This window comes from Chrysochloris asiatica, unplaced genomic scaffold, assembly GCF_000296735.1.
Source record: "Chrysochloris asiatica unplaced genomic scaffold, ChrAsi1.0 scaffold00041, whole genome shotgun sequence".
NCBI lineage: Eukaryota > Metazoa > Chordata > Mammalia > Afrosoricida > Chrysochloridae > Chrysochloris > Chrysochloris asiatica.
The window spans coordinates 13,409,270-13,423,977 of NW_006408559.1; the positions used below are offsets into that span (position 1 = coordinate 13,409,270).

The following is a 14,708-nucleotide window of genomic DNA, read 5'->3' on the forward strand; positions in this document are numbered from 1 at the left end:
GTATTAACTGGTCTTCCTTGTAGGCTTCTGGATGCATTATCCTATCACAGACAGCATTGTACTTCAAGCTAGATCTTGAAAAGTTCTTTTTGACAATGAATGCACTGCTATTCCTCTTGAATTTGGAGTTCCCATCATAGTAAACCATATGATTGTCTAATTCAAAATGGCCAGTACCAGTCTATTTCAGTTGACTACTGCCTAGGATATCGATCTTTATGTGCTCCATTTCATTTTTGACAACTTCCAATTTTCCTAGGTCCATATTTCATACATTCCATGTTTTGATTATTAATGGATGATTACAGCTCTTTCTCCTCATTTTGAATTGTGCTCCATCAGCAAAGAAGGTCTTGAAAGCTTTACTTCCTTCATGTCATTTCAATCAACTCTACTCTGAGGAGATAGTTGTTTTTTGAGTGCCTTCTTCATCTTCTGACACTGTATCTGACAGTGTTCTGCTGCCATTTATAATGGTTTCATTTCCTGGTACTCTATCGGACAATGTTCCACTGCTGTTCCTAAGGTTTCCAGTGGTTAACCATTCAGTAGTGGTCTGCCTCTTCTTCTTCCTAGTTTGTCTTTGTTTGGAAGCCTCCACTGAAGCCTGTCCACTATTGGTCTCCCTGCTGGTATTTCAAACACTGGTGGCAGAGCTCCCAGCATCACAGCAACATGCAGCCACCACAACATGACAAACTGACAGATGAGTGGTGACCTGGTACCAGGCGGGATTCCATAAATAGCTGTGGAATGAAATTTAACGGTAGACCATCACAACATTCGCACCCCTCGGGATTATCATATGCATTTCCTAATCTTCTCCACATCTTCACTTTCTAGTTATCTTTTCTCCTTCATTCCAAGCCACTGTGGATTCCTTTTGGAAGGGAGGAATGGGAAGATAAATAGAGTGTGCTTTCACACACACACACACACCAACACTTTATTTAGTGAGGAGTTGGAATAATTGCTAACATCTTAAGACTCACTTCAGTTTCTTAAGGGGTTTTCATGTCTTGTTTATCAAACCAAGATGTCATGGCAGGGCCCAGGCAGAACTCCTAGATGCTGAGCTGTTGTCTTCTCCAGGAAACTCCTCCAGAAACCAAACAAACATACAGATGTTAAAGTCATGGAGAAGTGAGTACAAAAATCAATTCTATCACTCTCTACCAGTGTGACCTTAGGCAGGTTGCTTAATCTCTCTGAGCTGCATTTCTTTCAACTGGAAAACAGAGATGCGAATACCTATCTCATACGTTGATGAGCTAATAGGTATCTGATGCCTGGCACCTTGTTCCTTTATCTGATCACCATTGATCACTGTCTTCCAATCCTGGAACCCAGTGCTGAAGGGCAAGCCATGGATGTCTGAAGCAACAGAGCACATTTTAGAGTAACTTTTTTTTTTTTTTTAATTCTTCCCAGGTATTACCTTGGTCGTCAGATGTTTATTGTTATTTCTGAACCAGACATGATTGAGCAGGTGTTGGTTGAGAACTTCAGTAACTTTAGCAACAGAATGGTAGGTGATTTTTCTTTCTATATATGGATGGATGGGTGGGGAATCATTCAGGAAGTGATCATGCCTCTTGTCAAAAGAATGACATTTACATTTAAGAACTGCTTCAAGAAAGCTAACGAGACCTTGAGCTAATAAAAATGCTGGTGCCAGTAGGGCCCAGACTAAGCGACTGAGGAAGACCACACAAGATTCAAGAAGATTGGAGAAAAAGCAGTGCCCTCCCTAATTACAACCCCAATATCTCCAGACTCAGGTCTCTATATCCAGGGCACCAAACTCCAGAGTATGGTTCAAATTTCCTTCCTCTTCCACTCAACACGGTACCCTCTGGACAAAGTTCAAGCTTCCAGACTAAATTAAAGGTCTTCTGTAATGTAAAGCCATGCTAGAAGCCCTAACTGACCTAATGTCTCATTGCTGTCCAGTATAGCTGGCCCTGCCACCCCATTCTCTCCTTAACAAGCTTTTGCTCAGGTGGGTGCTCCTGCCTGGAAGTGGAGGCAGAACAGCATCTTTTGCATTCCCCTAGCAAAGTGAGATTGAACCAATGACTAATTTAGGCCATTTATTCTGGAAAATGAGATGCAACTACTTTCCCAGATTTGCAAAGTTAGATAAGCTCATGTGCAGAAGACTTCTCTCGACAGGATACTTGGCAAGTTAGAGAAACACTCAATGCATCACCCACAGTGACAAGAAGACCCTCCTTCTCCCCCACAGCCACCTGAGTCTCCAACACTGCCTCAAATTCAGCATCCTCCATGAAACCGTCCTACTTCCTTCTACATTTGCTTTCTGCCTTCTCTAAATCCCTTGAGTTCACCTTGACAGCTGATTGCATTTTTAAAAAATGTTTTATTGTGAATTATGTGATAGTTTACATGGGAGAACATTAACTTTACATTCATCCTATCGTATATCATTTCATTACCATGATTACAATCCCCTCTATGCATCATCAACCAAGCAAAGGGTATACACTACAAGCCAACCCCCCAGACGGCAGCACACAGCCCCTCTCCCTCTCTGGATCTAAAGTCCCCAGCTGCTCCCTCTCTCCACGCCATCGTCTCTGCCTCCATCTCTGGCGCCTCTGCTTCTCTGGGTAGGGTCCCGCTCTCTGCTCCTCTCCCTTGATGGTCCCAGGGACCTCCGCTCCTAGACTGCAAAGTCAACCACTCCCCTCCTTTGGCTACAAAATGTCTACCCCTACCTACATTTCCAACCCTCACAATCTGTCCTGATAACAATTATTCAACATTGTATCACAAGAGACCTATCCGCATCTCCTTTCATCAGCCCCGCCCAGACAGATTGGATACTACTCAGTGGAAATTCCATCTTCCTCTGCGCCCTCTGAATCTAGGTTCCCTCTTGAAAGCTTGTAAACCAGTCACTTCCCACCTCCGCAGCCTCCACATTTTGGGTAGCCAATGCCCAAGTTGCCCATCCCTGTCTACTCTGTGTATGGAGGGGGTGGGAATGATCCTCGCTGTAAAGATTTGTTCCCTCTTTTGAGCTTCTGTGTCCATAGGTGTAGGTCAAGTTCATCAAATTGTATCAGATTATTCTTTTTTTCCTCTTCTTTCCTCTCCTAGTTGAGCGCTGATCATCCAGTCAAGTGGGTATTATCTGCAAGTGTGGGTGTTCTTATGAATATGCCCTCTCTTCTTATCAGCTGGATGCTTCACTCTCCTCCTCTAGTCCTCTTGTGACTATGTCACCAACTCTGGGCCCAAGAGTCCCCAGGTCTTGCTACACTGCTGGCCAACTAGCTCTCCATCTGGGTTCACAGGAGTCCACTGAACGCCGTAGGGCCCAGCTCGCAGCCCCATCGCTCTTCTTCCCTCACTTTCCCCCATCGGCGACAAACGTGGTCACCAATCAGAGCATGTATTCCCATTGAATCTTAGTCTTGGAAGGAGGTTTTCCCTGAGGGGACCCGACCCCTTGCCTTGATGTGTCCTGCTTGCATTTTGCCTTCCGTTTTCTACCAGGAAAATAAAGGCATGGCTCCACCCTAACTTGAGCACTAGCTCTTTGAAGCCCAGAAACGCTCTCTTGCACTGTTTTTCACACACTCTGTCCTATGGGACTCCTGGTATGCACTGTAGGATCAGCATTGGACTGTGAACCACAAGGTCAGCAGTTCAAACCCACCAGCTGCTCCTAGACAGGGTCACTAGGAGTCAGAACAGACTCGATGGCACTTAACAACAGCATAGGTCAGAGTAGAGCTTCCCCATTGTGTTTCCAATGCTAAAGTTTTTACAGTAGCTCATTGCCATGTCTTTCTCCCAGAGTCGCTGGTGAGTTTGAACCACCAACGTTTCAGTTAGCAGCCCAGCACTCAATCACTGTGCCACCTAGATGACATCATAGGAAACCCCATGCTTATAATTTTCCATCTGAGAATGTATCCATTTATCTTTAGCTTTGTTTATGGTCTTTAAGCCAATTCCATATTCATGATAAAACAACCCTTCCTGATTCAAACTTGTAAAAACAGCCTCTTCGAGTGGGATTTTCTCACAGGTTTTTGAAAGTCAAATTAAATTGGGTTTTGTGGTTCCCTCTTATCCATATGCTTATTTATCTGCTCAAGGAACTCAAGGAGATTAGCGAGGCGCGATTCCCCCTTCCCGACACAAGGCTGCCTTCTTCTAATAAGCCATGTTTACTTAAGTGTTCAGCGATTCAACTTTATTATAGATTCATTCTGTAAACATTAAACGCTTACTCCATGCAAGATCCTACCAAATGGTCCCTTGTGATACTGAAAGTACCTCGGCATATTAGTTTGATACATTAAGTGAAAGAAACTTAAATAATGCATGGCTTCATCTTCCACTCCTGAGCGCACAGCTCTGCTCACATACCGGGTTGAGTCACGTGTGCCCTTGGACAGCCCGCCAGGGATGGTCCTGATGTGGGACTCTGTGCTTGGCTCTGTGCTGTGAAATGCGGTGTGAACTGAAGCCATCCCAGGAAGGGCAGGCAGGAGGTGGGATACATGTATCAGTGTTGTGTGGCTGCTGTAACAAAATGCCACAGACGTGGGGGAGGAGAGTAGTGTTATAAGAACAGATACATGTTTGTCTCACAGGTCTGGAGGGTGGGAGTCCAAACCAGGGTGTGGGTCATGTGGATTCCTTCTGAGACTCTGCTCCATGCCTCCCTCCTGGAAATCTTCAGCTTGTCTCTGCACCAGCCTCCTTCATCACCTGGCTGTTTTCCCTCTTTTATAAGGACACTAATCATATTTACAGCCTCAGAAGCCCTGTACAGGGTCACTATGAGTCGGAACCGACTCCACGGCATATAACTACCACCACCACCAGTCATATTGGGTTGGGATCCTGGTGTAGCACTATAGCACTGTAGGATAAGCACTGGATTGTTGGCCACAAAGTTGGCCGTTCAAACCCTATACAGGGTCATTATGAGTTGAAACTGACTTGACAGCACGTAACAACAACAACAACAAACCACATTGGATTAGGGTCCGCTGAAGAAGTGCAGCCAGAGTGCTCCTTGGAGGCCAGGATAGCTAAGCTCCGTCTCTCATACTTTGGACATATTGTCAGGACGGAACAGTTGCTGGAGAGGGATGTCATGCTAGGTAAGATGGAGGGTCAGAGAGGAAGAGGAAGACCCCCAACGAGATGGATCAGCCAGATGATATCATTGATGGCGTCAAGTGTGGCAGCGGTAGTGAGGTTGGCCCAAGATCGGACATTGTTTCGTTCTGCTGTTCATGGGGTCGCTATGAGTCAGTTCCGACTCTATGGCACCTGACAACAACTAATGTTAACCTAACTAATTATATCTGGAAAGCAAACCAACAAACAAAAAAACAGGTCCTGTTGAGTTGATGCCAATTCGTGGTGACCACGTAGGGATCAGAGTAGAACTGTGCTCCACAGTGTTGCCAGTGGCTGATTTATTTGGTACAAAGGTTGCCAGATCTTTCTTTCAAGGTACTTCTGGGTGGTCTTAAACCACTAAACTTCTGATTAACAGCTGAGTGCTTAACTGTTTGCTCCTTTCCCACCCACTCTCACCACCAAAAACAAACAAACAAACAACACACACACAAAAAAACAAAGCCAGTTGCCATTGAGTCAATTCCAATCCATGGCAACCCGTGTGTGTCCTAGGAGAATGGTGCTCCATAGAATTTTCAGTGCCGCTGTGGGTTAACGCACCAGACTGCAAAGCCATTTGACCTGCAACATCAGTGGTTCAAGCTCACCAGCCACTCCTTGGAAACCCTATACAGGGTCACTATGGGTCAGAACTGACTCAATGGCACTTAACAACAACAAGGACCTTCAAACATAAATCACCAAGCTTTTCATCCAAGGAGCCTCTAGGTAGATTTAAACTAGCAATGTTTCAGGCAAGTGCTTAACCATGTGTACCACCCAGAGACTCCTTTCATCACCCAAGAACTCCAAAATTATGACTTCCGAACAAGGCACACACACAAGTACCAGGCATCAGGATTTCAACATATCTTTTGGAAGGACACAATTCAATCTACAACACCACCAGGAAGTTCTCTGATATATGTTAGCATTCAGCTAAGATTTTAATTTGAAAATCATTGGATGAGATTTGTTTTTTCAAACTCCAAAACACTGGCTGAGTAGACAGTGGGTTGAATCCAGGACGGTGGTTGTAATGTGGTTTCCCACTCATGACTTTCGATGCACTCCTGTCTGTTTGCTCTCTCGGCTCTATTTTTCCAGTTTGCCAAATGGACTTCGGGGACTTTTGTCAGTGCCCTCAGCACTTCCTGCTATTGCTCCCTGGTGGGGACACCAGTTTCCCTTTAAGTCCAAGTCAGTCTTCTTAGCGTTATCCTGCCACCTCAGGACTTGGTTATTTTTATTTGTTGTTGTTATGTGCCGTGGAGTCGGTTCCGACTCATAGTGACCCTGTACAGGGTTTCTGAGGCTGTAAATCTTTATGGGAGCAGAAAGTCTCATCTTTCTCCCATGGAACAGCTGGTAGATTTGAACTGCTGACCTTGAGGTTCACAGCCCGATTTGTAACCACTATGCTACCAGAGCTCCTGTTAGGTCTTTTAAATTAGTTCGCCTTTGCTATCGAGTACTCAGTGAAGCACCAAGGACAGCTCCTTTTTAATCTCTGAAGAAACTGGGGCTTGGTTCATGGGACCCAGAAGAATGGTTGGAACCAGTGGCAGAAGATTTTGCTCTTGACCTCCCATCATGGCCTGGTGTTAAGGAAATTGTAGGAGGGGTGAAACGGGGTAAGGGTGGTCTTTGGCCTATGTTCTTCTTGTTCAGTGCCATGGAGTCAGTTCCAACTCATAGTAACCCTCTACAGGGTTTCCAAGGAATGGATGGTGGGTTTGAACTGCCAACTTTGTGGTTACTAGTCCAGTGCTTATCTTACATAGCTACATCAGGACTCCTTGGCCCATGTTATGTTAGGTATTAGGTGGGTCTAGGCAAAAAAAGCAGTTGTTCGAACAGAACATGGGAACACTGAATGGTTTAAAATTAAGAAAGGTGTGTGACAAGGTTGTATTCTTTCATCATACTTATTCAACCTGTATGTTGAGCAAATAATCCAAGAAGCTGGGTGCTATGAAGAAAAATGTGGCATCAGGATTGAAGGAAGACTCATTAACAACCTGCCATATGCAGATGATACAACCTTGCTTGCTGGAAGTGAAGACAACTTAAAACGTTTACTTATGAAGATTAAAGAGCACAGCCTTCGATATGGATTACATCTCAATGTCAAGAAAACAAAAATCCTCACTACTGGTCCAATAAACAACATTCTTATCAACGGAGAAAAGATTGAAGTTGTCAAGGACTTCATTCTTCTTAGATCAACTATCAACACTCACAGAAGCAGCAGTCAAGAAATCAAATGACGTATTGCATTAGGCAAATCTGCTGCACAAGACCTTTTTAAAGTGTTGAAGAGCAAAGATGTCAGCTTGAGTACTAAGGTGCACCTGACCCAAGCCATGGTATTTTCAATAACCTCATATGCATGTGAAAGCTGGACAGTGAATATGGAAGACTGTAGAAGAATTGATGCATTTGAGTTATGGTGTTGGGGGAGAATATTGAAAGTGCCATGGGCTGCCAAAAGAACCAATAGATGTGTGCTGGAAGAAGTGCAGCCAGAGTGGTCCTTGGAGGCCACGATGGCCAAAATTTGTCTCTCATACTTTGCACATATTGTCAGGAGGGACTAGTTACTGGAGAAGGATATCATGTTTGGTAAGGTGGAGGGTCAGAGAAAAAGACAAAGACCCCCAATGAGATGGATTGACCAAGTGGCATCATCGATGGACTCAAGCGTGGCAACAGTAGTGAGGTTGGCCCAGGATCAGGCAGTGTTTCATTCTGATGTACATAAGGTCACGATGGGTCGGTACCAACTCAATGGCACCTAACAGCAACAACAACAACAGGTCAGCAGTTCAAACCCACCTACTGCTTGGAAACCCTATACAGAGTCTCTATGAGTTGAAACTGACTCAACGGTGCTTAACAACAAGCTCTGGTAGCGTAGTGGTTACGAATCGGGCTGCCAACCTCCAGGTCAGCAGTTCGAAACTACCAGCTGTTCTGCGGGAGAAAGATGAGGCTTTCTGCTCCTGTAAGGATTTACAGCTTTGGAAACCCTGTACAGGTTCACAATGAGTCAGAACCGACTCCACTGCGTATAACCACCAACCACCACAGAAAGACACATAACATATATATTACACATATGTGCACCTATACCAGACTCAACCCGCATACCATACATCTCACATACCTCACAAACACGTGCACACACCACATATACCACACAACATGATGTACACATCTTACATACACGTGCGCCCACATACCACACTACACCACACATATAATTTGTATACATACACCTGGGTACCTACACCACACATACCTTACACGTGTGCATACACACCATACAACACATACACACCACATACCACACACATCTCACATACCATAATACACCCCTAAACTTCCTCCTCACCTTTCATGAATGTCAGACCTACATTATGATAAACACCCACCCACACCACCCACACACTGCTTCCTTTACTCTTCATAGGTGTTCCCTCAATAAAACTCAGGGTGTCTGTCTCTAGGATCCAAATTAATACTTTACTAGACATTCCACCCCGTGATCACCATCTTTCTATCCTGGATCTCTTGGTCATTGAACTGAGTCTTCAGGGTCATAGAGACAACTAGCTCGCTGGCCTAATTTGACCTAATTCCTCTCTTGGCTTCACTTCTCTCTTGTTTAGTCTGGGTTCCATGGTCCATCTTTGTACTAATTTCCCTGGAAGCACTGTACTCTCAGCACTCTTGACCTGAGACTTCGTCTCATTTCTCTCCTGATAAAATCCCAATACTGGATAAATACTGCTTACAGTCATCCTTGACTTTGGGACTATTGAAAATCACCGAACTCAGCCAACTAGTTTCACTTTTAATTCATTATCCTCAAACTTCAAATTGGTGCTGTTGTCCTGGATACAATTTCTTTTTCCCTCTTTAAAGCTACTGTTTGAAGTCCTGGTATGGTGCTGTTAATCGACTGGAAAGTTGAGTTGAACCACAAGGTAGGTGGTTCAGGAGCACCAGCTGCTCCTTGGAAACCCTATGGGTTGGAACCAACGCAACGGCTCTTAACAACAATCTTAAACTAAGGTTTAACTATAACAAAATAGCCTGATTTATGAAATAATCTTCTCTGTTGTCTACTCGATTTCCTGTTTCTCTGTTGTGTCTTCCTTTTCAGTTCTTCCTCCTTGCCCACCCTCTCTCTCCCTAGTCTTTTTCACTCCTCTTTCCTCCTCCACCTTCATTCTTCACCATCCACTATACTGGTTTAATGACTGGTCATGACCTACTGGCCATGAAGCCCCTAGTCAGAGTGGTGGGAGGTGCCATTTTCTGAGATATGGAACCTGCAGCTAGGCCAACATGCAGTCTAAAAGCTCTGTCCCCTGGGCTTCCCTCCAAGACCCTGTCCTGCCTCATCACATGTACCAGTCTTGTGCCTCATCCCTTCAGGGGAGAACCCTCTGTCCTTTTCAAGGTATTGCCCAATAAAGGAGGAGCTATTCAAACATGCTTGGAGTCTGGAAATGAAGGCTCAGGGTTGGAAAGTTCTAAAAGGTCATTTTGACCAAATCTCTATGGGATACTTGGGCTTCCAATGGAGTATCTCCAAGTGGTATACAATCTCCAGTGGTGGGGACTCACTAACAGCCAGTGACTTTACCTTGAATAATTCTGACTTTTGACAACTGGGAAGCTCTTCTTTAGATGAGCTAGAATTACCCACTGTAGCTTCCACTCTTGAACCCAGTTCTATCCAGAATCACAAAAACAGTCTAAATCCCTTCTTCCATATCATTTGCATTCAACAGATAATTATTGAACATATCCTATGTATTTAGTCTTATGCGGCTGCTTTCTTCAAGCTAGACACCCACAAGTTCAACAACAATTTCTTAAATGGTACCACTCAAGATCACCTCCTTCTTCACAACAGCTCTAGAGTAATCTGTGGCTGCTCTCTTCCATACGGGTTGCCTTGTAGACATGAGCACATGACTACCCAGTGTCCCTAAGCATTGCTATGAGAACGTGAGACTCTAGTGGGACTTCCACACTGATGAAGGAGATACTTGAGAATGGTCCTGATATATCCCAAAAAGCAACTCGTTGCCATTGAGATAGAACTCATAGAGACCCTATACACGGTTTCCAAGACTATAAATCTTTATGGGAACAGCCAGCCTCATGTTGCTTCCATGGAGCAGTTGGTGGGTTTGAACTGCCAACCTTGATGTTAGCCCAACACCTAATCTACAGCACACTAGGGTTTCTTGATCATATCACATCGAGGTCAGACTCATCCGGCCAGGGCAAGACAAAAATATCAAGGAGAGAGACCAAACCCAACCCCTCTTGACCCTTGTCTGTAATCTAGTCTGTAATCTAGACCCTTGTCTGTAATTAGATTGTCTGTAATCTAATCTAATCTAATCTAGGGTGGGCAAGGAGGAGGAACTGAAAAGGAAGACACAACAGAGAAACAGGAAATCGAGTAGACAACAGAGAGGATTATTTCATAAATCAGGCTATTTTGTTATAGTTAAACCTTAGTTTAAGATTGTTGTTAAGAGCCGTTGAGTTGGTTCCAACCCACGTCAACCAGCCAGCTTTCCTTGGAATGAAATGCCTGGTTACACAAAGCATGGCACATGACCGGGTTTTTGCCGGTACATAAATATGCATAACATATGATTTCCTCAAATGGCTATTTTTCCAACAATTCTCCTAAACCAGTCCTGTTTAGTTTTTGTGACATCCTATAAAATTTCATTCTAAATGTGGTAAGGGGTCTGCTACTGAAAAATATCCCAGCAACTTGGTGCTAATATATAATTAAATCCCCCAGATGGGCTGTGGCTGTGCTTCATGGCTTATTTTGAGTGTTCATATTTGATCAGAAAATTACCGTTTTCCTTTATACAGGAGTTTTTATCAGGCTTTGGAATGATGATGGCTTGTTTGATGTTTCAAGTATAATTAAAGCAGTGAAGAGAAATCGCCCGACGGCATCATCACATGTGATTCTGAAGAGTGTCTGGTCCACCCTCCCACCTCCCCTGCCCTGCAGACACAGAGCTGGGGTGCGCTGGTCAACTTGGGGTCCCATCTTTGACCATTTGTTGTGATCTGGAAAGACCAGAGTAGCCTGTCATCTGTTACAGGATTCCCAGCTCAGCTGACATTCTCCTCAGAGGAGCCTCCATCCACTATTTTCTCATCTTGCCCCATGTTTCCCTTCATAATGTCAGGTCCACCCTGGCCCCCCTGTCTCAGGAATCTGAAGAATCAGCCACACTGAGTTGCTGTTTCTCAATTACATGTGTACAATGAGCCTTCACTCAGAAGCAGTTTATTACAAAGTGAAAGTACACTTCAAAGACAGAAGTGGGTCTGTCTCTGTGAGTGGAGAAGACCTTGTGGGTTTGGGCTATGTTGGCCTGTAAGAGAGTTTGGAGTCTCCTCCTCCAGGGGTGGGCTCTGCCCAGGGGAGTGGTCTGGGCAGTCCGGGTTGACCACATCACCCTTGGTACTACTCAGACTTAGGAATGCTCCTTCCCTCATTTCCCAGGTTTTTAATTGTATGCATGGGAAGTAACATATGGTAATGATATTACAAAGACCCCTTCAACGTCTTAGGTTGTTTAAGGACACCATTTTCTCTGTTCTGTATTTGTGCATTGGGAGGTGTGTCTGGGATAGTTGTAGTTAGATGTTCAGTTATTTTGTTTGGACTAAAGATGTCTCCTCCTTCTCCTGATTCCCACCTAGTAGGTGCAGGCCCAGAGCAAAGGGGTGGACATGAAGCCAGTGCAAGAGAGGCCCAGGGGTCCTAATCTGTCCCTGACCATAACACATTTTCTCATAAACCCTATCAACTCCTTGTGGGCTAGAACAGTGTCTTCTGTGTTCAACATGCCACACTCAGACCCTCATATGGGTCAGGCCTCCCACAAGTGTGTGTGGAATGAGAAAAATGAATGAGTGAATGAAAGGTTACAGGAACATCTTGAAAGACGTTCTCATGGCATCAGCTCTGCAGGGACAGGGTCTGTTGGACTCTCCTTTGTCTCCCTTCCCACTTCTGCACCCCTCCCCCTCCTCCTACACACCAAGGATTCACACTCATGACTCTTGTCAAACTCCTGGTCCAACCTAATGAAGCCACAAAGGACAGGCCTGAGAACTCAAGTCAAGGGCAACCAGCTCATGCCCAGGAAACTTGGTTTACTCCTCAGGAGGTCCTCTCTCAGCTGCGGGTAGTACAGGCTGCCCTGGCACTTGACTGTCTATCTTCAGACCCATTCTTCATGTTCTTCCGCATCCTAAGTGATGGCAGTTGTTGGTCTTTGGTGGATATTCACCATGGTGTCTGTTGAGAACCTGGACTGCTTCCTGAGGTGACATCATGTCTTAACATGCTCTCTCTCTCTATTGCTTACCATCAGGCATCGGGCTTGGAGACCAAGCCAGTAGCTGACAGTGTTCTGTTTCTACGTGACAAAAGGTGGGAGGAGGTCCGAGGTGTCCTGACTCCTGCCTTCAGTCCTGAGAAGCTGAGTGAGGTAAGAGACACCAGGGACACGAGGAGCAGGCTCTTCTCTCCCAACTATGGTGGACAACTTGTTCGTGGTAGCACCTGCCCAAGTAGCCCGTCTGAAGAACACCCTGCCCACTGAGACTTCCCATCCCTTGTGTGCCCAAAGCCAAGGAGACTGCAAGTAGCTTCATTTCCACAGCCTCCCCTACCCCACCCAGGTGCCAGGGGTCGTTGAATCAACTGTTCTCATGGCCCTCCTGCCAGGGCCCAGGACACACGTGGGCATGTTGGGGCACACAGGAGAAAACCCGAGTGGAGTTTCTCAGACTTGAATGTGAAACCAACCAACAGGGTGCCTTGTTAAATGCAGGTTCTAGGTCTGGGTGGGGCCTGGGATTTGCATTTCTAACAAGTTCCCAGGTGGTGCTGAGGGTGCTGGTTGGAGAATCCATGCTTTCCATAGCAAGGAACTAAAGGAGGCTGCCAAGGGAAAGTAAGATTTGAGTTCAGTCTTAGGGAAATGATAGCCACGAATCACTAGAGAAGAGTGAGGGGACCCAGGAAGGTAGGGTGGGCAGGTACAGGCGTGCCGAGCTTAGTCCTCTTTGCCAAGTCAAAGAAGCAGGGCCCCTTCCCACCAGTGGCCACCTTTCCCTACCATGTTTTGCAGCCTCCTTCTGGTTTTTCACACCCAGCCTTGTCCGTGTGGCTCGTATTGAACCTGGGAGTCCCTTAGTTGCTGGTCTGACTTTGGTGTCTTGCTCAGTCAGAATTCTGCAACAACTCAGGAGGAAGAACTTGAACCCTTCTTTTGACGTGAAGCGATTAAGGGACCAACTTAGTTTGAAGCCCAAGTACCTGGGCAACTCCAGAGCCGGTGGCCTCCCGCTTAGCTGTTCCCACACGCCTGCATTTCCCAAAGTCTGTCTTCAGTTCTATCAACTGAGACTGTGACGCTGGAAGCTGTGCCACCAGTATTTCAAATACCACCAGGATCACCCAGGCTGGACAGGAGAAAGAGAAGCCTGGTGACTTACTTCTGAAAAGTAGCTCAGGGATCACCACAGACTATTGGCAGACAGAATGCTGGAAGATGAGCCTCTGAGGCTGGGAGGCACTCAGAAATCACAGTGGCCACAACAACGGTCTTGAGCAAACCAGTGATTGTAAAGGTGGATCAGGACTGGGCCACATTTTGCTCTCCTCTCCCTAAGGTCACCTTGAATTGGAGCCGATTCAATGGCAACTAGTAACTATAACTTTTAGCTTAACCTAAGATGCTTGTCCGTGTAGTCCTGGGTTAGGGCTCAAACTTCTTCAGAAGAGGATTGGGCCCTGAGCTTCCCAATGTCCAATTAAACTCACTCAGAAACCAGTAATCATGCCTGTCTTCAGTGAGACTGGACTTGACTTTTAATAGGCTTTTGGGGTACAACCTCATCTCAGATTCTAGTTCAAGCTCATGTCTATAAAGGTCACTATGTATGACCTTATGCACAGCAGAACGAAACACTGCCTGATCCTGGGCCAACCTCACTACTGTTGCCACACTTGAGTCCATCGATGCTGCCACCTGGTCAATCCATCTCATTGGGGGTCTTCCTCTTTTTCTCTGGCCCTCCCCCTTATCAAACATGATATCCTTCTCCAGTGACTGGTCCCTCCTGACAATATGTCTGAAGTATGAGAGATGAAGTTTGGCCATCCTGGCCTCCAAGAACTCTGGCTGCACTTCTTCCAAAATGGATCTATTGATTCTTTTGGCATCCCATGGCACCTTCAACACTCTCCTCCAACACCATAATGCAAAAGCATTAATTCTTCTATGGTCTTCCTTATTCACTGTCCAGCTTTCGCATGCATATGAGGTTATTGAAAATATCATGGCTTGGGTCAGGCATATCTTGGTCCTCAAGCTGACATCTTTGCTCTTCAACACTTTAAAAAGGTCTTGTGCAGCAGATTTGCCTAATGCAATACGTCATTTGATTTCTTGACT

The 14,708-nt window shown here is 45.5% G+C and overlaps 1 protein-coding gene across 1 annotated transcript in view; it reads left to right on the forward strand.

Moving 5' to 3' along the window:
• TBXAS1 (thromboxane A synthase 1 (platelet)) overlaps positions 1-14,708 on the forward strand; it is a 154,585-nt gene that overhangs the window by 68,023 nt on the left and 71,854 nt on the right. The window contains exons 5-6 of the mRNA XM_006861247.1: positions 1,432-1,528; positions 12,618-12,734. Coding sequence (XP_006861309.1) covers positions 1,432-1,528; positions 12,618-12,734 — 214 coding nt within the window. The remainder of the gene's footprint in view (positions 1-1,431; positions 1,529-12,617; positions 12,735-14,708) is intronic.